The 27,156-nt window shown below is 32.0% G+C and overlaps 2 protein-coding genes across 7 annotated transcripts; both read right to left on the bottom strand.

Moving 5' to 3' along the window:
- Positions 1 to 345: 345 nt before the first annotated feature.
- Positions 346 to 4,831, bottom strand: LOC111303929 (Putative methyltransferase family protein). 2 transcript variants are annotated; one of them, XM_089742787.1, is made up of 8 exons: positions 4,694 to 4,831; positions 4,525 to 4,592; positions 3,596 to 3,697; positions 2,682 to 2,755; positions 2,539 to 2,596; positions 2,364 to 2,465; positions 1,679 to 1,790; positions 346 to 937 (listed from the first exon to the last, which is right to left on the bottom strand). In XM_089742787.1, exons 1-8 carry the CDS (start codon positions 4,759 to 4,761, stop codon positions 817 to 819), a joined length of 705 nt encoding a protein of 234 aa, XP_089598913.1. In that variant the 5' UTR covers positions 4,762 to 4,831; the 3' UTR covers positions 346 to 816. The 2 variants fall into 2 exon arrangements, with proteins under 2 accessions (XP_089598913.1, XP_022756191.2); XM_022900456.2 differs by having other exon boundaries at positions 3,596 to 3,715.
- A 17,177-nt stretch (positions 4,832 to 22,008) lies between these two features.
- LOC111303930 (uncharacterized) lies at positions 22,009 to 26,966 on the bottom strand. 5 transcript variants are annotated; one of them, XR_016327092.1, is made up of 6 exons: positions 26,574 to 26,966; positions 26,320 to 26,484; positions 24,610 to 24,810; positions 24,441 to 24,510; positions 24,045 to 24,098; positions 22,009 to 22,457 (listed from the first exon to the last, which is right to left on the bottom strand). XR_016327092.1 is itself a non-coding variant. In XM_022900461.2 (4 exons), exons 1-3 carry the CDS (start codon positions 26,860 to 26,862, stop codon positions 24,073 to 24,075), a joined length of 480 nt encoding a protein of 159 aa, XP_022756196.2. In that variant the 5' UTR covers positions 26,863 to 26,959; the 3' UTR covers positions 22,009 to 22,358; positions 24,045 to 24,072. The 5 variants fall into 5 exon arrangements, 2 of the variants coding, with proteins under 2 accessions (XP_022756196.2, XP_022756195.2); XR_016327093.1 differs by having other exon boundaries at positions 22,009 to 22,358; positions 24,441 to 24,810; XR_016327091.1 differs by having other exon boundaries at positions 24,441 to 24,810.
- Between the last annotated feature and the right edge of the window lie 190 nt (positions 26,967 to 27,156).

A 27,156-nucleotide genomic window follows, 5' to 3' on the forward strand; every position in this document is an offset into this window, starting at 1 on the left:
AAATTCCATGATCGGTTTGCATATGAGATTTGCTTCAGAGGGAGATGACCTTTACTTTTCCCCACCAAGCATGATTGAAACTAGTTAATCCCATTTTGAAGAATATGGTTGATGAATAAGATCATGCTGTTGTGAAACAATGTAAACATAGAAACTCAAAATTTAACTCAGTTATTTCATACAATCATTTTTAAAAGTGAAAAAATTTAACAGATCTAAAGTTTAAATTTCAGAACTTGAAACCACTTTCTTTATCCTTAAGAGACTATGACCTCTCTTGTAATATATTAATATATATATATATATATATATATATTATCTATAGTATATATGAAACAAGCAGAATAATATTGAACTCGTGAAGATGCTAGCTGCCTACCATTCACTTTTCTCATGGAATTGAAACTTTGCAGCCATGGCAAATTTTACAGATCAATTTTGAACAACCCAACCAAAATTTGATAGTGCCCAAATAGACTAATAGGGCTTCTGAAATAACTGATATAAACAGACAATTCAATCCAATGCTGCAGTGCAAGCCCTTCCAACCTATGAACCCTGTAATTAAGAGCATGCAAAATTTTAAAAAGTATTTTAGAAGCAAAATTCTAGTTGCCCTCTGAATCTTTTCCTTTCTGAGCATGAATCATTTGGCACAAGAATATTGCATACAAGCGGCTAGTTGAACCATTTTAACATTAGATCTAGTTCCTTTCTTTTTCTTCCATCCTTATGTATATTACTAGCTTCTCCAGATATTCCCCTCTCCCGAACCCAGTTTCCACCGTCCAATGTTTATTTAGCACCTCAACCGCTCTAGCAAAGTGTGATTTCAAAGATGACTCCTTCGAGATTTCCAACCACAGACCGTGTCCCAGCTACTTCATTTATCAGCATACCATGTTGAGTAGCTTCTGCGATAACCATCAAATCCATCCTGCACATAAATTCCAACATGATTACGTTTTTTTAAAAAAAAAAGCTGGATAGAAATGAAAACCTTAGTCTACAAACAGTTTGACATGAGAGTGATTGTAAAAATGACACCATGCTTGCACCATAAACATTATATCAACTTGAATTTAAGTTCTAAAGAAGAAATAAAATCCAAGAAAAGGTTAAAATCCCAATAAAAAAAAGTAAATTCTAGCGGACTTTAGGCAGCTTTTTATCAAATTTTACAAATAAATATCACTTAAAATGAAAAATCCATGGCTGCGAACAAAGGGTGCAATGCAAGAGGAAGGTACGAAACTATAAGGCAAAAGTCATCAGGCATAAAATTTGTAAATCATAAAGGTTTTGGATTTTGGACCTTTTAGCTAAGTCTGAACAACACTGCAACCTCTAACAAGTAAAGGTTAAGTTTTGCTCAAATTTTGCTCTTGCTGGATAGAGTTGACATGTGACCAATATGTTTGAATTCCAACAACACATATCATTTAAATTTTTATGCATTTTTAACATTTTTACCCTAAATTTAAAATGATTGTTAGTTCTCCCTAACAAGATCAGAATGAATATTTTGGAATGTGTAAAGGATTATCTGCATTCAGTTTAGCAGGGGACAGAGGTTCATAACATTTTTTTTGTCATTCTTTCATTGTGAAGCTGACAGGTTTATTATAAATATGATTCAGTAACCAGAGGGGTGAGAAAAATAAAACATAGGACTTACATTTTGGCTCGGGATACATATGCTAGTATGAACTTGCAATGGCCACTTCCCCTTTCGCACAGGAGCTGTTGTACAGTATCAAAAAGCAGAGGAACACTTGACTGCTGGAAGCTTGAATATTGTCAAAGGCCACTTTTTCAAGTTGTCAAGAACAGCTACTAGATAAGAATGAATGGACTATGAAACAAAGGAAGTGCAATTTTTTTTACAACTATCAATTTAATGGCAGTTTTTTGTGCAATTATAACAATTGTTGAATCAGGTCAGCCAATTACCAAACAGCATTTGAAGTTGAGTTTACTTGTATGCCACAAAACACACCTGTGCTAAGATAGGGAACATTTACTACAAACTGACTACATAGAAAAATAAAAAATTTTACTTCATAGTGTCTGAAGATATTTTGGAAGAAACCAATGAAATACAAGCAATAGTAATGAAGTTAAATGAGTGTCATTTAAATCCTATTAATGACTCGGTTACAAGTATCTAATTTTAAAATTATTAGCAAGTAACAGATTTTATAGAAGGATAATGTTTATGTGGTGTTCAATACCCAGATAATTATGATAGAGCTTGCTAATTCCTGGCTTTTGTCTCAGTTTCATCCATCAGAAGCTCAATGTTTTGCCTTGTATTTTATAAATTGTGTTATAAAAGAAATAATTAGCAGTAATCAGGATATAAATGTCAGCACCAAGTATCAAATCAAAACCTCCAGGATATTTTTGTAAAATCCTGTTAATCTGATCTGAGTTTCCCCACTCTAGCTTCTCAGCTTCTAGTGCTGCATGTAAGATGTGAAAGAGGACATCAGCTAATCCAATATGAGAATTTCCAATCAAGCTTATTTCTCTCACCAGCACAGCAACTAGGGTTTTCAGAAGACAAATTCAGCTCTATGTTTCTCCTCAAGATCTGTATATGATAAGACAAAGGCAAAATCAGAGATAAGACCTAACAAATCTATACGTAGCACTGTAATTTAATTTTATTCTCTTGCCTTCAGTACTTCTTCATTATGATCAGTCAAAAGAATTTGATGACAAAATCTGCTGCAGAGCATGCCAGTAATACCTATCCAGCAGGTGACAATAATCATGTCATATCATCAAGGTAAAATAGAGGATTAAAAATTAAACTGCGCCATTAATTGATGAATGCTAGGAAATTCCATAGAACATAACCAAAGAACAAAACTTTTAGAGAAGGTGAGCTGGTATTGGGACTAAAAGCTCACAATCCAATCTTTCAAACATAATTTTGGCACAAATACTCGAGCATGCTTAAAAAAATTATTTTCTACATGATAAGCCCATTATAAAACTCAATTGCAAAAATTTTTGCTCACAAAGGATTGACTCAAGTAATTGAAAATTGAGTTTTGCTTGAGTTGAGCCAAGTTGACCGTGTGTGCAACACATAGGACTGCCTAAATACTTTCATCCTATTATTTCAAAAAGTGAGCACAAAAAAGATAAGACAAAACCTAAACAATAAGTCAAGCATCATTAACCAGCAACTCTGAAGTTGAGCATTAATCATCAATCCCAATCGTCTTGTTTTAAATACAAACTACACATGCACAAACATGGGATAAATGCATTGAGGGGATATGCGTACGAACTACACATGCACATACACATTCATGCTCCATGTTAGTAAAGACTGCAAAAGTAGGGGGCAAGGGAAACTCACAAATTATAGGATATAACCTTCAATCCATCTCCTCAAAGCAATAAAAAGGTGCCCAATTAAGCACCACAACAACAGAGGGTAATTCAAAGGGATAAGCATGCATATGCAAGAATTCAGATTCAGGTTGTTAAAGAACTGTCAAATGCAACACCTTGAAATTTAAGCATTACTGCCTTGGAAATGAGAAAACAAAGAGTAAATTGTATGAAACTGACTCACCTACACCAGAGCCCAATTCAATCATGGAACATCCTTGAAGAATCTCAGCATTTTTAGAGAGATAATCATTCAAAAGCATTGCACCAGGCCATACCAATTGCCCTGTCAAATCAAAATCAGCTGTTTCACAAATAGTTAGTAACTAAGTATACAATTTCAGAGCAACTATTACACCAAAAACTTCAAAAATGAACAAACAATAAATTAAAAAATGTAACAGATGATATCAGTGCAATGCTTAGCATGCATATGACAAAGTATGAGAGGCCTTTAGCTGCAACCACAATGTCCAAATGATGACCCAACAAGTTGGTTTTATTTTGGTTTTATATTAAATAGAAGTTGCAAAGAGAAGATGTGGGGCAGTGCCATAGAATTGCTGTAATGTTGATCAATTCTAAATGTTAAATTCAGAGTAGTATTTCTTCTTCGGATGAAAAGAGGAGAATAATTGGGCACTAACAAATTTAATATTTTTTTCTTATATTTCCTTTGATCCCAAAACTTACAATCCTCTACCTTCAATCTACTTATTCATAAAAATTACTTGGAAATTAAAATGATTAGTTCAAGTAATAACCCTCCATTTCTACAGATATTCATCCCAGCCTCTGCATCTGTCTGTCTATGACCAAAACATCTCACTTGAATAGTAAAACATAACCTGGAGCAATTAAGTACAGAATTCCACAATAAAAAAATGAATATTTTTTAAGAAATTAGGGAACCTAGTTAACCAAGGCCGGATTTTTTTTTTTTTTTTGGGTACAAAGCAGTCCGCAGTTTGGTAATAGAAGAATGGATTGCAGGTACAGGAATTTGAAGGCAGAGCTGCTGGATACCACAACCCACGAGGATGGCTACATAAACCAACTCTGTATATTTTTAGTAACAGAGAAATGGGTTGTCATTAACTACAAAGAACTTACTTGAAGCTGATTGGAGGCAAAAGAGCTGGAGAACATGAGACCCAAATGTGAAAGTAGTTAGCTGGTAACTGCAGACATTGACAATCAAAATTTTTTCTTGTAATTGTATGCATATATGATAGAATTAAAAAAAAATTACAGAGAGTAAGAGAGAAAGGTGCCTAAATACTTGTCATTAATGAAGAAAGATTCGTCCAAGCAAACTATATCCTCTTCCTCTTCTTCTTGTCTGACCATTTTTTATTCCCGTATAAAGCTTCAATTTCAGCTCCCGTCATTTCTACTTGTTGCTCCTAGGCAAAACTTATATATAGGCCGAATATAGGTAAACAAGAAATTGGCCCGTGTTATCCATGGGCCGAGCCTAATCTACCGGGCCTTCTTTTTTAAAGATAAGCTAAAGACCGCCCTAATCAATTCATATCTATCTATCACATATTTTAATCTACTGGCTCACAATTGTGTGACATATGTCTAATAAAGATGCAAAGGATATTTCTCATATGTTTTAGGGTTAGCTAGGTAATTAGGTGTTATTTGAGAAAGGAAGCTTTTGGTCGAGAAAAGAAAGGGAAAACAATGCAAAGGGATTGGGAAACGAAAAAAAAATGAAGAAAAAAAAGGGTAAGGAAATCTGTCAAAAAAAAATAGACATAGAAAGGTGATAAAAAGAGAAAAAATGAAAAGTGATTGGCAAAGAAAACAAAAGGTAAGAAGAGTTAAAAGGAAAGAAAAATGAGAGGGTCTAGCAAAAAAAAAAAATCTATGTTACCAGATTCATCTTTTACTGCTACGGTAAAAGATAGGAAATAAGGGGAGATTTGGAAGAAGAAAATAAACAAAGAAAAAAGAGAAGATTATTGCAAGTGGTATAGGTTCCTTATCAAATTTTGATCAAAAACTCTCTCGTCAGCCAACAAAAGAAAGGAAATTAAAATGAAAGAAAAGGATATGAGAAACAAAAAAGATTCACAAACTTTAAATAGGTTCTTTTACGAATTTTTCTTGATTTTATTTTATTTTATTTTATTTTGCTTTCTTTTGCCTAAAAATTGAAGAAAGGTAATAAAAGGAGGACATGGACTAAATGGAAAGAGAGGGATGATCAAGCTTTTCAATAACGTTTTCCTAGAATCATTTTTCCAACAAGAAAATGAGTTTTTTTTTTTTTCCAATTCTCATATGATTTTGATATATATTGAATGGAAGAGGGTCTCTTTGATATATAAATATATATGTAGCTCTAAAAAATGTAAGACTGGATAAAACATTTATTTAGCCAATATCTAAATGTATGAGATAAGTTATTTAACTCAAAATTTTGTTTTTTTAATGAAAGGTTGACAAAGTTAGTAATGACCATCTTGAAATATGAAATGCTTGCATGGTTGAAAGTTAATTATAAGTGTTTTAATGCTTGCTTAAATGTATGAGTAGAAGCATATTTAGGTTGGGATTACTGGATTATTGTAAATGAAGTGGGTTGTATTCTTAAAATGGCATTTATATAGACATATAAAAAGTTTTTTGGAACGTAAAGCTAAACTTGAAGCATATTGTAAGTTAAAGATAGCCAAATAGGCAAATAATGCATTTTGGAGTCATTAAGATAGTTTGACCCTTCATTGTGACAGAAAAAACTGTGAATAGAGAATTTTATCCTACATATCATTCATTATTAAGACTGGATGTATAATAGTTTTGAGAAGTTTTGATATATATTTTGTCATATAATATTAGCAAATATGATATGGATACTATGGAAAAAAATTAAAAGTATATAGAAAAACTTGCCTATCGAATTATACAAGCACTTTGGTTTATATACAGCTAACTAGAAAGTAAACTAGAAATAAATCTTTCTAAAATTGATCTCTATAATTAAGGGATTTTATATTCTAATTTTCTATCATTAATTCTAGAGATATAAAGTGTAACATACTTAATTCTAAGGATACAGATTACAACCAACTGTAACTAAATATTTTTTTACACTCCTCCTCAAGTTGGTGAATAGGTGTTTTTCATTTCTAACTTGTAAATAATTTCCTAAAATGTTGCATTGCTAAGATTTTTAGTCAACAAATCTACAAGTTGATCATTGGTTGATACATATGATGTACAAATCAATCTACTATTTACTTTCTCCTTTATAAAGTGTCGATTTATTTTAATGTGATTTAATCTGTCATATTACACATGATTGTGTGCAATTCTTATTATAGATTTACTATCATAATAAAGTTTTATTAGTCCATCCCACTTAATCTTCAAGTCTTTGAAGATCATCTTTAACTATAGTAGTTCATAAATTCCTAAATTCCTTAAAAAATTACTATAAACTCTATTTCAGCACTTGATTTTACCATCACATTATGTTTTTTACTCATTTAAATACAAGATTACCATCTAAGAAAGTGCAGTAGTTTAAAGTAGATCTTTTGTAAGTAATTGAATATGTATGATCAGCATCTGTATATACCTCTAATACTAGCCTCAAATTTCTTTTAAACAAAATACCTCTCTTAGAATTGGCCTTCAAATAGTATAGTATAAGATAGGTAACTTATAGGTACATTTTTTTAGGACTATATATAAATTAACTTATCATACTTATAGCATATGCTATGTTAGGTCTAGTATGTAAGAGATAAATAAGTCTTCTAACTAATTTTTAGTACATCTCTCTATCTACAGTAACATTTTCATTAGCCTTTTCAAGGTTATGATTAGGATCTATAGGAGTATTTATGGGTTTACATGTGAGTTTCCCAATTTCCTTCAAAGGATTCATCACATATTTTTTTTGTGAAATGAAAATACCATGTCGTGAGTGAGCTATTTCAATTTTTAAAAGTACTTCAATTTCTTTTATTATTTTATCTCAAATTCTCTAGCCAAACACTTTTTAAAAAATCTTTTTCTTTTTCATCACTTCTGATTACAATTATATCATCAACATATATTAACAAAACTATGACTCTTCTTAAATCTAAATGGTTGATAAACAATATGTGATCCCCTTGACTCTGTTTATATCTCATTGCTAGCATCATTTTAGCAAATCTTTCGAATCAGGCCTTAGGAGACTGTTTAAGGCCGTATAAAACTTTTTTCAGCTTACATACTTTGTTTACTTCTACATGACCTCCAAATCTGGATGAAAGCTTTATATATATTTCTTCTTCTAAATCATCATGTAGAAAAGTATTCTTTACATCAAATTATTAAAGCTGTCAATTCTAATTTGCAACCAATGATAACAAAATCCTAACTATATTCATCTCGATAAATGAAGCAAAAGTTTCTTGATAATCCACTCAATAAGTTTGAGTGTAGTCCTTAGCTACCAACCTAGTTTTATACCTTTCAATAGTACCATTCGCCTTGTATTTTATAGTGAAAATTCATTTATACCTAACTGAATTTTTTTTTTAGGCAACTGTACTAGCTCTCATGTTTTATTTTCTTTAACGCATCTATTTCTATTTTCATGACTTGCTTCCATTTCTTATTAGATAATGTCTTAGATAATGTCTTAGATAATATAGTTAGAATAGAAATAATTTTTAGACTCAAAAAAAAATTTTTATGGGATGATGAGAATTTTTCAAATAAAACAAAATTAGATATTAGGTGTCATAACATATAGATCCGTAGATCTATTGCTAGACATAGATTAAAAGATTCGCTACCAATCTTTTTTGTTTATGTGTGATTAATGAACTAACATAATTTGTCCTATTTAAAGAGGAGTCTCAAGATTGACTTAAGTATCTTTAAATAGTAAATTTTAGTCCATCAAACTAGATTTTAGATTTGGGAGTGCAATTACGCATGAGGAAGTTTATAGCACCTTTATAGCGCCCATCCAATGAATGGTACCAGTTTGATTTCAAATTATCAAAGCCTTAACCATATTTATGGTTTACCAAAATATCTAATATTGAAAATTAATCTTAAAATTACTCAAATAGTTTGGTAGCAATTTAAGATAATTTTCTCACCTCAGGAGTATTTATGAAGACTAATACCCCACATTGAAGAGGCTTTGTTGTCGGATTCATTTAAATTTTAGTTAAAGAAATAATCAGTAAAATCTTCTAATAGTTTGGTAATATTTACTTTGATGCAAATTTTTCATTAATTTGGTGAGATTTTATTATAAAATTATTTTTTAGAAAATATATTAAATCTTCTAATAGTTTGGTAATATTTAATTTAAAATACAAATCATCCAATAGTTTGGTAAGATAAAATACAAAATATTTTATTAACAATAGATTTTTTAAAATTAATTTATGAAGTTCTCCAATATGTTAGTAAAATTTATTTATTTATATATATATTTGAAATAAATAAAATTATAAGGTTTTCAATATGTTGGTAAAATCTTTTTTTTTAAATGATTACCTTCCAATTTGTTAGTAAGGCTTTTATTTAAATTTGTATTTTGTTATATAATTTTTTTTTAAGAATACTAAAAACAATAAACAAATGAATAAGTAAATAACATATAAAGAAAAGCAAAATTACTTGCAGTTGGCTTAGCTTGGCTTGACAGTTGAAGAAGGCGGTTACAGGCACAAATCAACTTGAGCGGCTTGGAACTCAGTTTCCAACACAGCATGACTCAGTGCAGCAGATGGGAGAATAGGTCAAAACCAGGTTGCACTGAAGGTCAGGTCCAAAAAACTAAACCCAGAAATCCCTACAACTGGCTTGGCTTGGTAGTTAAAGAAAACGATTACACACACAAATCAACTCAAACGGCTTGGAACTCAACTTTTGGCATAGCTCGGCTCAGTGCAACAGGTGAGGGAGCGGGTCAAAACCAAGTTACGTTAAAGGTTAGGTCCAGAAAACTAAACCTAGAAATTCCTAAAATGCAAAACCCTACAGAAATTCAAACCCCAAAAACATCAAATCCTAATTCTAAAAAATCTAAACAAATAAACCCAAAACCTAAAATCTCTTGGTTGCTAGACAAATTTCTCTCTTTTCTCTCTAGAGTTTCTATATAATCTTTTTCTCCCATTTTTCTTTTCTCTTAAAAGTTTCATATATATATATATATTTAATAATTTAATAATCCCTTTCTTTGTGTGTAGTTTCTATTTATTTATAGGGATTGAATCCCTTTAATTTTGAAAAATAAATCAAATTGATTATGATTTTATTGTGACTTTATAAACTATGATTTAATTTTAACTTTCCTTTTTTACAGGATTTGCATGAATCAAGCCAAAATCACTCATTTTTTTATTTCTCTCTCTTTTTTTTGACTTTTTTTTAAAACAAATAAAATCAAATCAAATTAAAATTGAAAAATTTTCTATTATGCCCGAAGCTTCGTTTTTTATCTCAAAAAAATCTCAAACAAAATGGGGTGTCTACATTGGGTATAGTAGATGCTTAGTACATTATCTGGCTCATTTTTAATGGCACCAGACATATCATAATCACCAGTTTTAATTTTAGGAGATTCATGCTCATTTTAAAAATTAAAGTCGATATTGCAGTTACTTCATTTCCAAAGTTATGATCAAGTTATTGGGTTTACATTGGTTCAGGAGCTAGAACTTTACTTCTTAAGTACATTTGTAATTCTTTCATAGAATCAAGAATAGTATTATCCTGAATCATAATTTTTATGTGTGGAATAGATGTAAACTCATATTCAGTATTTGACTTGGACTCAAAAGATATAGGTTTAGACTTAAAAAAACTAATGGGTAAAAACGTTGAGAATGACAAGTTAAGCAAAAAGAAGTCTTTGTCCTTATCTTCTATAAATGAAGTCTCTCTCTAAAGATAACATTAAGTAAAAAATGATTTACTTTATTTAAAAGTGACATTTGGAAACACATTTTTTTATAAGAGGATGATAGCACTTATACCATTTATGAATTAATGAATACCCTACAAAAATACACTTAACTACTATTGGATTCAACTTCCCCCTATTATGACTGTGAATATGAACAAATGAGATACAATCAAATATTTTAGGTGTGATATGGTTTGTAATATTAAAGTAAGAATAGAATTGTAAGAATAGTTTCATATGAGTTTTAAATTCCAAAACCCTTAAAGATAACCTATTTATAATGTATGTGACAGTGAGAATAGCTTCCCCCCAATAAGATTTGGATACGTTGGCTTAAAAAAGTAAAGGTCAAATTGTGACTAATAAATAGTTATTTTTCCTTTTTGTCATTTTGTTCTGCTGTGGAGTATCAACATAAGATAACTCATGGATAATCCATTTTTTTAAATAGGTAGATAAACTCTAGTTAATATAGTATTTAGCAAACTTAAATCTCTTGATTTTCATTTCAAATTGATTTTGAATCATATTTTGGAAGCTTAAAAACACATTATTCACATTTGATTTGGATTTAAGTAAAAAAAAAAATTCAAGAAACCATGGTATAATTATTTATAAATGAAACAAACTGCCTTGTACCAAAAATATTATGAATTATAAAAGGACCATATCTGTCACTATGAATCAAGTAAAAAGAGTAGAACTTATTTTATTACTAGCTAAAAAAGACACATGTCTATACTTTGTAAGTTCACAAACATAATAATAAAATTGTTGACATATAATTCTTTGAACAAAAAAAGAAACATATTTTTTAAAGTTCCAAAAAAAGGATATCCAAGATAAAAATGATAAAACAAGATTTTATCTTTATTAGGAGATTTTTCAAAAAAAGTGACAAAGGTAAATTATTCTTGATATTACTATTTTTTTTATGTCTTAAGATAGTATAGTTAATCATTCTCCATAGTACATCTAATCCTCTTCTCTGAACCATAATCCTTAAATTAACAAATAAGAAGGATAAAAAGTTACATTACAATTCATGTCTCTAGTAAGTTTTTGTATAAATATTAGATTAGTAGACAACCTAAGAACATGAAGAATATTTTTAAGAACAAATGAGAGATTAATTCGTACATCTCTTAATCCTAACACTGTAGTAAGTGAACCTTCTGTAATAACAATTTTTTATTACAGGATACATGATATATATACTAAACTTAAATGAAGAATGTGTCATGTGATTTATGGCTCCTAAGTCAATGATCCAAGAACTCGTAATAGACTTATCCTAAACATTTAATCCATAAGAACTAGAGATTTTATCTAAACTAGAAACCTTACCCAAGTGTGCTAAAAAAACATACACCGGTAGGCCTTTTAAGGCTTTCCAATAGGCTTTTCATTTTTTCAATATCTTCTCTGTCCAACTCTCTTTATTCCCAAAACTTCTTCTAGTTTGACTCCATTGCAGTCATTTGAACTTGCCTTTGAGTTCTTGGTTGTCCTTTTTAATAACCCCATTCTTTACTTAAAGTTGAAGGTTTTTTATTTAGTTTCCAACAACAATCTCTAGTGTGCCTTGACTTCTTGTAATAGGTGCACCAAAGATTGTCACAACTTGAGGTTTTAGCCAAGTCACTTTTCCTTTTGTAAGTAACTAGTAATTATTCCAAGATTTGGTTGTTCCTCCCATTAGACACTATAGCATATCCTTTTACATATAGGCAGGCAAGCATCACTCTTCTTTTGCTCTTTTGTGCTCTAACCATAAAAATCACTTAATTAAAAAAAAATAGATCTTTTTTTCTCAAAATTTGAACTCTGACTTGATCAAACTCAACATTAAGTCCAGTAAGAAAATCATAGATTCGATCCTTTTTAATAAACTTTTTCAAAGTTGCTGCATCTAGGGTTGTAAATGAACTGAATCAAGCTAAGTTCTCCCTTGTTCAAGCTCATTTTGATTAATAATAACTAAGTTTATAAATGAACGAGCCCTTAATGAATTGGACAGCATGTGTTTGAACTTAGTTCGACTATTTTTAACAAGCTTTTGTCGAACATAAACAAACTCTAGCTTTAAATCCTAATAAGTGGACTTAATGCTTACTGTAACCCAAAGCCAATCCATCACCCACAGCCAATTGATGGATTGGCTTGCTTGCTTTTATATTTGCAACATTAGTATTTACCCATCATTTATTTTGGTTTTTAAGTGATGTAAGATTCATTTATATATGCACAGATGTGCGACAGATGAAAAGATGGAAATTTATAGACTTTATCCACCATTTATTTTGGTTCTTAAGTGATGTAAGATTTATTTGTATATGCACAAATGTGTAGCAGAGGAATGGGATAGGAATTTATAAACTTACCCATCCCTTGGTTTGGTTCTTATGCCAATGTAGGATTGTTAAAAATAGGTTTCTATTCTTTCAAACATCATTCAAAGATGTTATCCAATTTTTAAGCATATAAAAAGAGTTATTTAGTAATAATATTTTTAAAAAGTTAAAAGTTATTTTGATCTATGTTATGTATAATTTTTAATATATAAATTTTATATGATAATTTGTAGATAAAAGATATTAAATCTTAAAATAATCAACTTTTAATATTTTAAACAAATTATAATCAAATTTGTTCACGAACATTAAACGAGCTTGTTTACAAATATAAATGAACTAAATAGACATTTATTTGTGTTTGGTTCATTTAATAAACAAATATAACAACTATTATTCAAGATCATTTATTAAGCTTAATAAACGAATATAAATGAATAATAACTGAACATGTTCACGAACAGTTCATTGAAAACTTTATTTGTTTACACCCCTAGTTACATCTTCATTACACTTCATCTCTATACACCGATAGTGGTCTATCTCTTGCCAAAGATTTTTCAAAAGAACAGCATACTTTGTGATTGACTTATTCCTCTATTTAATAGTTGCCATCTTGATTTTTATCTCCTAGACTTGAGCAGTGACATAACCATGGAATCTTTTTCATCCCAAGTCTCAAATTTTAGATCTTTTTTTTCAGGATCGGTACTAAAAAGATTACTCAATTTTCTTTCCTTTTTAGAAAGGTGTGAACCAACTGAGACCATTTCAAGTAGTTCTTTCCATTCAATTTGTACACAGCTTAGATATTTTATAGTTATCCCGTGGTTTGACTAGTTGTCACTTTCTCAAAACGGGTAGCAGTGGTAGATTTTGCTATCTCTAACATGGTTATCTTTTTCATAACTAAACAAAATTTGATATTAAAGATTTAACTAGAGATAATTCTAGGCAATGAAGGCTAAAAAAAAATTCTTTCCAAAAAATGCCTAAAACTCTAAAAACCATATGAAAAAAATGAGAATATATAGAAAAACTTGTTTGTTGAATTATACAAACACCTTAAGTTTATATACAGCTAACTAGAAGGTAAAATAAGAAATAAGTCTTCATAAAACTGATCCCTATAATTAAGGTATTGTCTATCCCAATTTTTTATCCTTAATTCTAGGGATACATATTACAACATACTTAATTCTAGCGTTATAAATTACAGCCAGCTGTAATTAAGTATTTTCTCTCAAATACTTTCATAGTAATTTGTTTTAATGTCAAAAAATAAGCTATATTTTTCACTTTACGAAGACATTATGAGTTAATGGACTAATGCTTGGTTATTCTCTTTTGTTTGTTCTATTAGTTTTTTGGTATGCGAACTTGATTCTATTCTAATATCTATGTTCGTATGCATTTTGAGCTTATAACAATTGTTTACTCTAAGCATATGCGACTAATCTACAACATGGAGTCTTTGCATTTTCCTTTTTCTTGTATTTTTTATGTATAGTAAGCAAGGAAAAGAGATACTTAGAAAATAGATAATATAGAGAAAGGCAAAAGGTAAAAACAAGAAGAAATAGGAGGGAAAGACAGAATACGAGAACTAAAGAATAGAAATCTTAACCATCAAAATCAAATATGAATTCATAATATCTCAATAACCAAAAGTTATTATAAATTGAAATAACATAGGTTCATATCAACTACTTTCTAAACACCAATAAGATATGCAACACCAAATATAACCATAAATGCCCTAATAACTTTTAAATACTTAAAATTACATTAAACATGTAAAATATATAAAATGAGTTTTCAAGTAATATCTTGCAGTGAAATGCAGTATGTTTTTTAGTTATATATATTTAAAATATATTTTAAAATTAAATTTAAATAAAATATATTAATATTGACATCTCTACTGTTGTCATTGTGTAATTTTTTTTTATATATTTTTGTGTTAATCTTAGCATAATCTAATTTATATATATAACAACTTAGATTTGATTTATAAATCAAACTATAAAATGCACTTTTCTAATACAATATGAATCTTTGGATCGGACTCTCAAATGAATCCTTAATAATTATTATTTTTTATAAAAAAGATTAAACATTAAAGTTTACGATCCAAATATTTACTTCCTTGTACCTTTAAAAAAAAATTAGTTTGAGTATGATTTGGTACAAAAATCAAGTAAAAAAAGTAATAATGTTATATTTTTATTAAGTATTTAATTTTTTTATAATATTGATATTTAGTAATTTTTATTTTAAAAAATAAAAAATTATTAAAATAAACATAAAATAGAAAAAAGATATTAATACACGCTTAAAAATAAATGGAAACTTAGTGGCAATGCCTCTCATCTGCCGCACTTATTCATGCTTTAGCTTAAGCTTGGGGTGATTTGCATCTCCCAGATGCTTTTTGCCTTTAGTACATACTAATAATGGACTAGTTTGGTGCCAAAAGGGAATTAGGTATTTTATTGCTCTAGTTTGGGATGGGATACGGGCAAGGGAAGAGAAAGTGATATGGCACAGGCTGGTTTGGTGTAAGTTTCAAATACCTAAGCATTCCGTTATAACCTAGATGGCAATCCTCAATAGACTTCCTGTTAGGAAAATGGGGTCCAGTCCCATGTAAGTGGTTTTGGACCAAGTAAAGGCCATGGGCCTTGATCTTTTATTTTACACAGAGCCCTAGCTACTTAATAAAAAAGAGGTGGGGTTGTTTTATGTGTGTGTCAAAAACCAAGCAGAGAAAGAAGAAAAGCCAGAAAAAGCAGAGAGAGAGAAAAAAGAGAAGGGAGAGTTGGTTAAACGGAAGTCAATCCGTGGTCCGATTAAGTTGGAACCTTGTCAGGAGGTTTATGATTCAGAGTTCTACATTCTGAACGGTGAAGATCGGGTTTGAAGCTCTCTAGGAACAAATCCAGGGTGTATTTGTTGAGTCACTTATTTGGTGAGATTTCTCCAATTGTTTCTCTAGTTGTTGATTAGCTCTAGTTTTAGCTAGAGAAGAACTTTGTATAACTATTATTTGATAGTGAAGATTTTCTGGTGGCCCGTGATTTTTTTCCTCTACACTGGAGGGTTTTCTACGTAAATCTTGGTGTGCTTTATTTTTCCTGCGCATTTGATTATTGATTGTTGTCTATTGCTTCTGTATTGTTGTGATTATTGCTTCAGGCGTAACAAGTGGTATCAGAGCGAGGGTTATTTTGAGACATCGATATAGAAGTAACCCAGGATAGAAATAAATTCTGTTTGAGATCATGGAGGGTGATACAGGTTCCATGATAAAATTGACAGCATCGAATTATTCAATTTAGAAGCCTATGATGGAGGATCATCTATACTGCAAAGATTTGTATGAGCCAGTATTTGATGATTCGGCTAATCCAGCGGATATAAAATATGAAAGCTGAAAGAAGCTAGGTAGAAAGACGCTGGCTACAATTAGAAAATAGGTTGATATCAGCGTGTTCCATCATGTAACGCAGGAGTCAGATGCTCACATTGTTTGAGAAAAATTGGCAGCATTGTATAAGAGAAAAATAGGTATAAATAAAGTTATGCTTGTTAAAAAGATTACAATTTTACAGTACAGGGATGGACGATCAGTTACAGAGTACTTGAGTGATTTTTAAGATATATTTAATCGAATGACTAGTATGGAGCTTAAGATGGATGATGAAATGAAAGCATTATTTCTTTTGGGTTCATTGCCAGACAGCTGGAATACTCTAGTTGTGACTGTTCTTAATTCAGCTCCTGATTATAAGGTGACATTGAAGATGGTAAAGGACAGTATGCTTAATGAAGAAGCAAGGCGAAAAGATGTAGACCCTGAGAATCAAGCTCTGGTCACAGAGAACAGAGGTAGAAACATTGACAGAGGTCAGGACTCAAAAAGTCGTGGTAAGTCTAAACATAGATCCAAATCTAGAGGTAAAGTGAAGTGTTTCCATTGTGGTAAGACGGGTCATATAAAACGAAATTGTAGAATCTTAAAGCAAGAGCAAAAAGATGAGAAAGGTAAGAGTTCAGATGATGGTAATGTTACAGCAGTGGATTCAGATAGTGATTCAGTTACTTTGATTTGTACACATGATGATTGTAATCATGTTAGTGATCCCGATATTGAGTAGATAGTTGACACAGGAACGGCATATCATTGTGTTCTTAAGAGAGAGTTGTTTACAACTTACAAAGTAGGAGACTTTGATTGTATCAAGATGGAAAACAAGAGTGTGTCACAGATTATTGGGATTGGTGATATTGTTGTACAAACTAGTACAGGCTGCATGTTAATTTTGAGGGATGTCAGACACATTTCAGATATGAAAATGAACTTGCTTGCTATTAATGTCCTTGATAAGGAATGATATGAAAGTCGACAAAAGAATGGACAGTGAAAGCTTCTCAAAGGATCTATAGTAATTGCAAGAGAAAAACTATGCTGCACAATGTATAAGACATGGATGCAATTGACCGGTAACCAGGTAAATATCATTGAAAATGATGCGTCAGCAAACTTGTGGCACAGGAGGCTGGCACACATGAGTGAAAAAAGGTTACAGGTTTTGGCAAGGCAGTCTCTCATTCCCTTGACCAAAGGTATGTCTCTCGATTCATGTGATTACTGTTTGTTTGGTAAGCATCATAGAGTTTCTTTTCGTAAAAGTTCTCAGAGAAAAGAAAATAGATTGGAATTAATTTATTCTGACGTATGTGATCTCATTGAAGTTGAGTCATTAGGTGGTAGCAGATATTTTGTTACTTTTATTAATGATGCTTCACATAAGACTTAGGTGTATATGTTGAAATACAAAAGTCAAGTACTATAGTATTTTCAAAAATTTCATGCCATGGTTGAAAGGATGACAGGGTTACCCTTGAAGTGTATTCGAACTAATAATGGTAGGGAATACACATCTAAAAGCTTTGAAGAGTATTGCTCAAAGCATGGGATCAGGCATGAGAGGACAGAACCTGGAATACCGCAGCATAATGGTATAGCTGAAAGAATGAATCGTACCATTATGGAAAAAGTCAGATGTATGTTGAAGATGACAAAATTACCAAAGCCATTTTGGGGTGAAGCAGTCAACACAACTTGTTATTTACTTAACAGGTCACCATCAGTTCCTTTAGGCTTTGACATTCCAAAAAGAGTGTGGACAGGGAAAGATACTTCATACTCTCACTTGAAAGTTTTTGGGTGTAAAGCATTCATGCATGTGCCAAAAGAGCAGAGGTCAAAGCTTAACAATAAAGCTACACAGTGTGTGTTTGTAGGATATGGTGATGAAGAATTTGGTTACAGGGTATGGGATCCAGTAAAGAGAAAGACAATCAGAAGCAAAGATGTGGTCTTTCATGAAAAAGAAACCATAGCAGACCTTGAGAAAAATGAGAAGACTACACGAGTTACTGTTGAGTGTGATGTTTCAACACCGACAGAGATTTCACAAGAAAGAGCCACAGATGGTGAAAATGAGCCAGAAATAAAACTTGAAGATATGAATGAGCCAGCCATAGTTGGTGATGAGCCAGATGCTTTTAGTTTTGAGCAGGGGGAGCAATCCTCTCTACCTGAGAGTGTTGAGCATGGAGAGCTACCTTCAGCATCAAGTGATGTAGAGTCTCAGCCTAGGAGATCTACTAGAGAGCGCAGGCCATCTACCAGGTATCCAAGTTCAGATTTTATTTTAGTTACCAGTGAAGGGGAGCCAGAAAGCTTTCAAGATGTGCAGGCTACTCCGGATAGAAAGCACTGGTTAAAAGTAATGAAAGAAGATATGGAGTCATTACGAAAGAATGGTACTTATGATCTTGTTAAACTTCCAACAGGGAAGAGGCCATTAAAGAATAAATGGGTGTTCAAGTTGAAAAAAGATGGTGACAAACTAGTGAGGTACAAAGCTCGATTGGTAGTAAAAGGTTTTTCTCAGAAACCAGGCATCGATTTTGATGAGATTTTTGCTCCAGTTGTAAAAATGAGTTCTATTCGAGTGGTACTGGGATTGGCAGCTAGTCTGAATCTTGAACTTGAGTAACTTGATGTTAAAACTGCTTTTTTGCATGGTGATTTACAGGAGGACATTTATATGAATCAACCTGAGGGTTTTGAAGTGAAAGGGAAATAGCACTTAGTTTACAAATTGAAAAAAAGCTTGTATGGCTTGAAACAAGCTCCGCGATAGTGGTACAAGAAGTTTGATTCTTTTATGGTGAGTCATAGCTATAAAAAAATAGCAGCGGATTCTTATGTATATGTTAAACAATTTCTTAATGGTAACTTCATTATCCTATTATTATAAGTTGATGATATGTTGATTGTAGGACAAGATGCTACTATGGTTTGCAGGTTGAAAGAACAATTGTCTAAGTCCTTTGATATGAAGGATTTAGGTCCAGCAAAGTAGATTCTTGGTATGAACATTATCCGAGATAGGAGAGCTGAAAAGCTGTGGTTGTCACAGAAAAAGTATGTTGAACGAGTGCTTGGTAGATTCAACATGCAATATGCTAAATCAGTTAGCAATTCACTTGCCAACCATTTTCATCTAAGTAAGAAATCTTGTCCAGTGTCTAAGAAAGAGCAACTAGCTATGTCTAGTATTCCTTATTCTTCTGCAATCGATTCTTTAATGTATCTTATGGTTTGTACAAGGCCTGACATTGCTCATGCAGTTGGTGTAGTGAGCAGATTTCTTTCTAATCCAGGGAAGGTTCACTGAGAAGCAGTAAAATGGATTTTTAGATATTTGAGGGGTACCTCAAAAATGTGCTTGACTTATGGAGTTTCACAACCAGTTCTAGAAGAGTTTACTGCTGCTGACATGGCAGGCGATCTTGATGGTAGGAAATCTACTTCAAGGTATTTATTCACTTTTACAGGAGGAGCTGTATCTTGGCAGTCTAAGTTACAAAAGTGTGTTGCTTTGTCAACTACAGAGGCTTAGTATATTGCAGCAACTGAAGCATGTAAAGAAATGCTTTGGATGAAGCGTTTTTTTCTTGTATTGGGGTTGAATCAAAAAGAGTATGTGGTATTTTGTGATAGCCAGAGTGCTTTAGATTTGAGTAAGAATACCATGTACCATGCTAGAACAAAGCACATTGATGTTAGATATCATTGGTTACGTTCAGTGATTGAAGAACAGCAGATGCTATTGAAAAAAGTCCATACTGATAAAAATGTGGCAGATATGTTGACTAAGATACTTCCCAGGGAAAAACTTGAGCTTTGTAATAACTTGGCCGGAATAAGTTCCCTGGCCAAGGTAAGTTCCAAATGAAACTGCTATGGTGATGAATCTCCTCCTAATGGGGCTGGAGGGGGAGATTGTTAGGAAAATGGGGTCCAGTCCCATGTAAGTGGTTTTGGACCAAGTAAAGGCCATGGGCCTTGATCTTTTATTTTACACAGAGCCCTAGCTACTTAATAAAAAGGAGGTGGGGTTGTTTTATGTGTGTGTCGAAAACCAAGCAGAGAAAGAAGAAAAGCTAGGAAAAGTAGAGAGAGAGAAAAAAGAGAAGGGAGAGTTAGTTAAACGGAAGTCAATCCGTGGTCCGATTAAGTTGGAACCTTGTTAGGAGGTTTATGATTTAGAGTTCTACATTCTGAACGGTGAAGATCGGGTTTGAAGCTCTCTAGGAACAAATCCAGGGTGTATTTGTTGAGTCACTTATTTGGTGAGATTTCTCCAATTGTTTCTCTAGTTGTTGATTAGCTCTAGTTTTAGCTAGAGAAGAACTTTGTATAACTATTATTTGATAGTGAAGATTTTTCTGGTGGCCCGTGGTTTTTTCCCTCTACACTGGAAGGTTTTCCACGTAAATCTTGGTGTGCTTTATTTTTCCTGCGCATTTGATTATTGATTGTTGTCTATTGCTTCTATATTGTTGTGATTATTGCTTCAGGCGCAACACTTCCAACAAAGGATAGATTGACCGCATATATTATCTCTACAGATGGGGCCTGTTTGTTATGCAGGCAGGAAATGGAGCATAGATATCACATGTTTTTTAGTTGCAGGTATTCAGAAAACATGCGGAAGCAAGTACTGGAATTGTGCAGCTTGAGAAAAGAAGTTGCTGGTTGGGAGTAGAGGTGTTCGTAAGCGAGCGAGTCAAATTCATACTTGATATTAATAATTTATATGTTTATTCAAATTTATCCGATATTTTAGATCTTAAAATTTTTTTCAAACTTGATCCAAATTAAAATAATAAATCTCAAATTAATTCATTAAATTTAATTTATATAATAAAAATTTTAAAAAATATTTTTTAAATAAAATATAAAATAAAAATTCATATATATATATATATATACACACATAAACTTATATAATTATAATTTTTTAATTATATATAGTTTATTTAGGTTGAGCCGAGCTCGAATTTTAATTTTTTTATTCAATGCTCGATTTAAAATTTAAACAAATTTAAAAATTATGTCTAAACTCATTTAAGAGGCTTTAATTTATTTTTCAAGCCCTCCTAAACTTTGAGCAGACCTCAAATTTGGACAAATAACTCAATCTTTAAACAAGTCTAGTTGGAAGAATGAATTGTATTGGGCAATAAAAAAACAAAAGGGGAAAGTCTTTGATATCAGTCATTCTCATATTAGCATGAGAAGCCTACATAAACTACATTGGGACAGAAAGGAACAAGAGAGTTTATAGGGCAAAGGAGCATAAGGGATAACAGATTGTAAAGCAAATAAAAGAAGCAGTTTGAATGAGATTAGCTGGACTAAAGAGCATTGCTCGTGATAATTTAAATAAAAAATTATGTGAAAATTGGGAATTAAGTAGAGATATGATTAAATTGTAAATAGTAGAAGAAAGTGACTATAATTTTGTAGATAATCTTGAAATATTAAAATTCTCCAATCATAAGTGACGTGTATATTTCATTTTAATTCACAATTTTGAAAACTCAATTTTTATATCTAAGATATTTTTAAAATATACTAAATTCATCTATTTCGTTAATCATAATTAAAATTTCAATGTAAATGCCACCTCGTACATATCTGCTAGACAAAAGTTCCAACCCCAAATCTAAGGATTTTTTTCTTGTCAGCATTTGCTTGGACGTCTGCATGGACATTCATGTGACACAAAAATGACAAATTTCATTATATTTTAAATTGACGGAACCGGTGAATTTAAAATATTTTTAAACGATAACTGATTTAAATATTTAATTTTAAAAATTATGGATAAAAATGAGATGTTACCGTAAAGATGATGAACGTGACTTGCAATCTACTCCAACTTTTAGTGCTTATTTTCGGTAACCTAGCTTGGATGATTCATTTGTTACAGAAGTATTCCATTATTTACATATGTTGGTTTGTCAAGGAAGTAACATACAGCCAAACAAATCATACTACAAAACTGGAGATACCTTGGTCTTGACTAACAAACATTACAAAAGCTTTAGTCAGCTTGCACTTTCAAGTTTCTCACCCCTCATTGCTCGAGTTAAAAATCAACTGATTGATAATGGTAAGACCAAAGGTAAAATCATACATCAACTATCCTGTCAGCCGACTGCCGGTTTATTCTCCATATTGTAAGACAGATGTGCATGACAAATTCCAGCCTTTTCATTTCCTGCTAAAAAGCACAATATGATTTGATATTCAAGCAAATGTATAGAGACTTCAAGGAATGCAAGAAACACCATAAGTCTACACCCTCCGGCAAGAAAACCTGAAAAGTTTAGTTCTCTTTAGTTAGGCATTGCATGCTTTCACGGTAAGGTTCACTGGTTGAGATGCATACTCTAATTCATTTCTCATGTCCGTACTTCTGAACTCTAATAAGTGTATATGCATGAAAAAGGAATTCTAATGCAACAGACTAGAGAGTAACAATTCCAACTCAGTAAATGAACAGTTTACCCTTCTCAAGGAAAGAACCATGCAAAATGAGAATGCAATATCCTCATTGAGCCTTTCATGAAAACCATGATTGTTTTCTGTGTTATAAAAAATTCCATGGCATTCCCAATGCTCAAGGTCAAGCTTTCACAATCACAAACATTTCATCCAAAATGTTTGGAAACCCTGAGCCCCAACCTACCTAACCTTTCTTTTCACAAATTGCCTAAAAAAAAAAAAAATCAACTGCATCAAATAAAATATTAAAAAAGGAGACTATCTTTTTGTGAAAGGATACAACAAGTTTAGACAGGCAGGTGAGGTTGATTAAGTACTAAGACTAACAGCAATTATAATTTAGCCAACCTATACCTATATCTATTATGTGTTTGACATATATTTATACTAATTAAGAATATTAATATCTTGAGGCCAACTGGGATGCGTGTCTTAGAAAGTTTCCAATAGTTCAAATTTTTGTTTCTTTTTTTTTTTTGTATAGATGGCTCATTTTATTTTAGCTTATATAGTAGAAAAGATAGCTTCAGTAAACCTCTGGCTAATTGGCCAAAACTTTTTTAGTGTTTTACAATATATTATGTAAACCTTAAAACGGAATATTCTTCAATTGCTAAAGTAAACCTATAAAAATGAGTTTACTGAAGCTACAACAAAGTCAACCTATAAATGTTTTACAATACATGTAACAGAATCTTTGATTGCAAAGAATCAGTTAAATGATACCCATACACCCCATAATCCCATCCTACTATAGATTACTCATTCCAAAAACTGAAAAAGATGGAGCAGATTAACCAATTTGTCACTGTCTACATAACAACGAGTTAGCAAAAGTTTGAAAACTTTCACTGCAATATTAATCAATTAAACACTTTTAACAACATTGTTATTATCATTAAGGTCTATTGTTATTCCGCATACTGGCTGTAGAATCACTTGCCAATTGAAGGGTAAAGGAGGTTTAGCAATATGAGGAAAGTTTGCTTATTCTATCGTTTCATTTATTGATCAGTTCAGAAGCACAGACAAAATTTGAGAATGTAAAATACCAGATATTCAGGTTCAAGATTCTCCCATTAATGATTGAAATAGTAAAGAGTTGGATCTTCCAGATATCATTTTAAAGTCCTTTATTTATTACCAGTGTACATGGGTTGCCTGTTTAAAAGTTATAATATGAATTTGATACTGAAGAAAAGAAAAAGGAAGAAAACATATAGCTTGTTAAAGCAGTGAAGAAATAACAAAAACATACTAGGAATCTTTTCTGTTATATGCAAAGTTAATAATTAGAAAGTGTAAACCTTTGTCAACTATCACAGAGATGCCCACTTGTCTCAACCAAACAGATTGTTTCCATTTAAAATGTTTCAATCATAAAAGGATTAGAACATACCAATAATATACAGCCAATGTTGATTTTGTTACGAATCTTCTGTGGCAGTCTTCTCTGTGATTGCATCTCAATTTGTCAGTCATAAGAACAATAGAACAGCAGAAAGAAGCTGAATTTAACAATGGAGACAAATCATGAGGCATCTCTAAAATATGAATCTATCTTTCAACTAGGAAATGCTGCTCAAATAAATAACAAGTTGCCCAAGCTGCCTGTAGTTTTAACAAATAACAACCGGTACAGCAACAACACCAAATAATTTTAACAATAATTCATTAAAGAATATCCTTCTGCAGGCATTGGTCTAAGTGCTTGCATTATTGATTAGGATGGTTTCTCTAGTCATGCCTACTTCAACCTTTTGACTTAAAAAATATGCTAAGAGAAGTTTCTTACCAGTTTACTTATTAACATGGCCTACTTACAACCATCGGCATAATTGATACACTACACCAACTCACTTTGTCTGTTAACACAGTCAGGACCAAAATATAGTTAAGTCCAGAGCAAGGACCAAAATTGAACTTTTGGACACATTTTTTAAGGTGGAGGTTAGAAAACATACCTGTCCTGTTTGGACTTGCATATTCTGTTTGGACCTCAACTTTTGTATAGAGTTTATCCTATCTACAATCTGCTTATTTTAGGTGTTTTTATGGAGCTTATATACACTATTGAGGATACTGCTTGATGATTAATATTAGCAACATTGAAGAAACTGTTAAATACTTGAGTATTTCCCTTGTTTGAAGGATAGAAGTTACATCTGGCCAAAAAAAAAGAAAAAAAGGATAGAAGTTACAATTTTGAAGTATTTTTGAATTTGAGTTGAATTGTTAGAGTTAACAAAGAATTTTCCAAAGAATGAGGTAGAGAGCTTATGAAGTTAACTAAAATAGTATCTTTTCCCTCAGGATTCAGCAGAGTTAGCCTCCCTATGTCAAACACACTTTTAGGAAATAGTTGATTTCTTAGACCATCAATGAGAGGTTATCTTCCGGATAACTCAAAGTCCAGAGTTGAAGAAATCGGTTTCTTTTCAGAGAGTTTGTAGATGGTCTAGGTAACCCTAGGCAAGCTAAAGGTTTAATTAAAGGTTCCCCACAAAGTTAAAGATATAACTGAGTGGCCTACACCTCAGATCACGTGAGACGTTTGTAGTTTCAATGGACCAGCTTCATTTTACAAAAGACTTATTTCCAACTTTAGCACTGTAATGAGTCCCACAACATGGACAAAGTCATTTTTTGGACTGAAGAAGCAGAAAAGGCTTTAAAACAGATCAAGACAACCATGAATAAAGCACTAGTCCTAGTGTGCAGGATTTTGAAAAGCTCTTTCCAGTGGAATGTGATGCTTCCATGTGAGGATAGTAGCTGTTCTTGGCCAAGATCGGAGACTACATGGCTCTTTCTAATATAAATTGACTGATGCAAAACGATAAATGTGAGATGTGACCTATAATATGGTGTTTGATTCTTTAGTTTAAGCCCTTCACATTAGCAATATTCTGTTGGATCGAGATTCTGAGGTGTTGCATCATGAAGTACTTTGATATCTGAAGAAAGTAAATTCAGCCCATATGTTCCTTGGAGCACTTTCTAGAACAGTTCTCATACAGAAGCATAAATCTGGTGCACCCTATAGCCATACATGAGGTCTAATTATTCTAAAGTTGTGTAAGCAAGCTATTCAAGAGCATGAGGGAGGTGATTCAAGAGGACATTATAAGTAAACAAGACTTTGGCTGTAGTGATGTCAGTTTTGTATCCCAATTGCATTTGAATCATGCAAGAGCTGTAGCAACCTAATGTAGAGCTTTAAGATAGAATGTATGCTTTTAACTCATTGTGGTCTGCTTCTCCAAGCCGAAGGGAGAGGTGGGAGCATGCTGTTTGCAAGGCTGGAGTCCCAAGCCTTAATTTTGCTCATGTCCAACGATTCAAAGCTTAGTTGTGAGATTGAGTATGCAAAAACCTAATAAGGACGCTCTTCCGCCACTCACAATTAATCTTTAAATCATGCACCAAAATTTCCACCATTCCCAAAATTTATCAAGTACTAGAATAAGTATCATGCCTAACTATGATACAAATCTAAAATTCTGTACCAAAAAAAAAAAAAAAATTGCTCATTTCAAAACCCTCTACCATGGGGCCATTTCCCTGTCTCACTAAATATAGTTATTCCTCAAAAATGGAAATGGTCAGACTATTGGGAAAACATCAAAGATTTTAAATAAACAAACGAAGAAAGTGGGAAAAATGTTAGTTACCATGTTGCGAGCCCCCTGATAGCATTCGGTCTATATTATCAACACGCCGCTGAATCGATTTCAGGAGTAAATTCAATGACAAAACTCTCTTTCTGACATTTGAAAACTTGGCAGCATGCTGCATTATGAATGGCAACGGAGCATCTTCCAGTAATTGATCAAGCTCTGTTCATCAACAACATTAGTAACAATTTCGTCTCATACTAATATTCAATTGAACCCCAAAAAAATAAAAGAACAAAGGGGGAATTTACCTCGGGTAAGACGATCAATTGAGGAACTAAGGAGGTCCTGGCTGGCGAGAGTATCGCGGGCTTTGCAATCGAAGTCTTTGATGAGAGAAGTAAGCATCGAGGATAAGGCTTTGGCTAAAGCTTCGGTGCTGGTGCTGTTGCAGTTGCTGTTGCTGTTGCCGTTGCCGAGATCGTTGTTGGATTGAGAGTCTGGGTTTTGTGGTGGATTGTTTGAAGAACTCGAAGGATTTACTTCGAGTGAAACGTCGCTAATGGTGGCGTTGTCATCATTTGAACCCTGCTTTTCCATTTCTGAGTTTTGTTGCAAAAAAAAAAAAAAAAACAAAAAACAAAACAAACAAACAAACAGTCCGTTGGAGTTGGAGAATATCCAAGCGAAGTGAAAATCCCTGCTGGGGTTAAAATGTAAATAACTTAAAATATAACCAAACATTACATACTAACAATAAATTTTACTCATGTCCTTTTCATGCATTTTTTTTTTATTTTTGTCTTTTTTATATATATTTAATAAATATTTTTAAAATTATAAAAAAATATTTTTTAAAGATTTTATTTTTTATTTATGAATCCTCTTAAATCA

Source organism: Durio zibethinus, chromosome 13 (assembly GCF_047325235.1).
Source record: "Durio zibethinus cultivar Kanyao isolate XHJ-2024 chromosome 13, ASM4732523v1, whole genome shotgun sequence".
In the NCBI taxonomy this organism is placed as follows: Eukaryota; Viridiplantae; Streptophyta; class Magnoliopsida; order Malvales; family Malvaceae; genus Durio; species Durio zibethinus.

Bases quoted from the DNA above. Each gene is read 5' to 3' on its own strand.
- LOC111303930 (XM_022900461.2), bottom strand. From the start codon at position 26,862: ATGGAAAAGCAGGGTTCAAATGATGACAACGCCACCATTAGCGACGTT. The intron at 26,485-26,573 runs GTAAATTCCCCC...GTTGATGAACAG, and splicing joins AATTGATCGTCTTACCCGAG to AGCTTGATCAATTACTGGAA. The intron at 24,099-26,319 runs GTAACTAACATT...ATGCAATCACAG, and splicing joins ATCAGGGGGCTCGCAACATG to AGAAGACTGCCACAGAAGAT.
- LOC111303929 (XM_022900456.2), bottom strand. From the start codon at position 4,761: ATGGTCAGACAAGAAGAAGAGGAAGAGGATATAGTTTGCTTGGACGAA. The intron at 3,716-4,524 runs GTAAGTTCTTTG...TTTGTGAAACAG, and splicing joins TTGCCTCCAATCAGCTTCAA to CTGATTTTGATTTGACAGGG. The intron at 2,466-2,538 runs GTGAGAGAAATA...TCTTACATGCAG, and splicing joins AAACCCTAGTTGCTGTGCTG to CACTAGAAGCTGAGAAGCTA.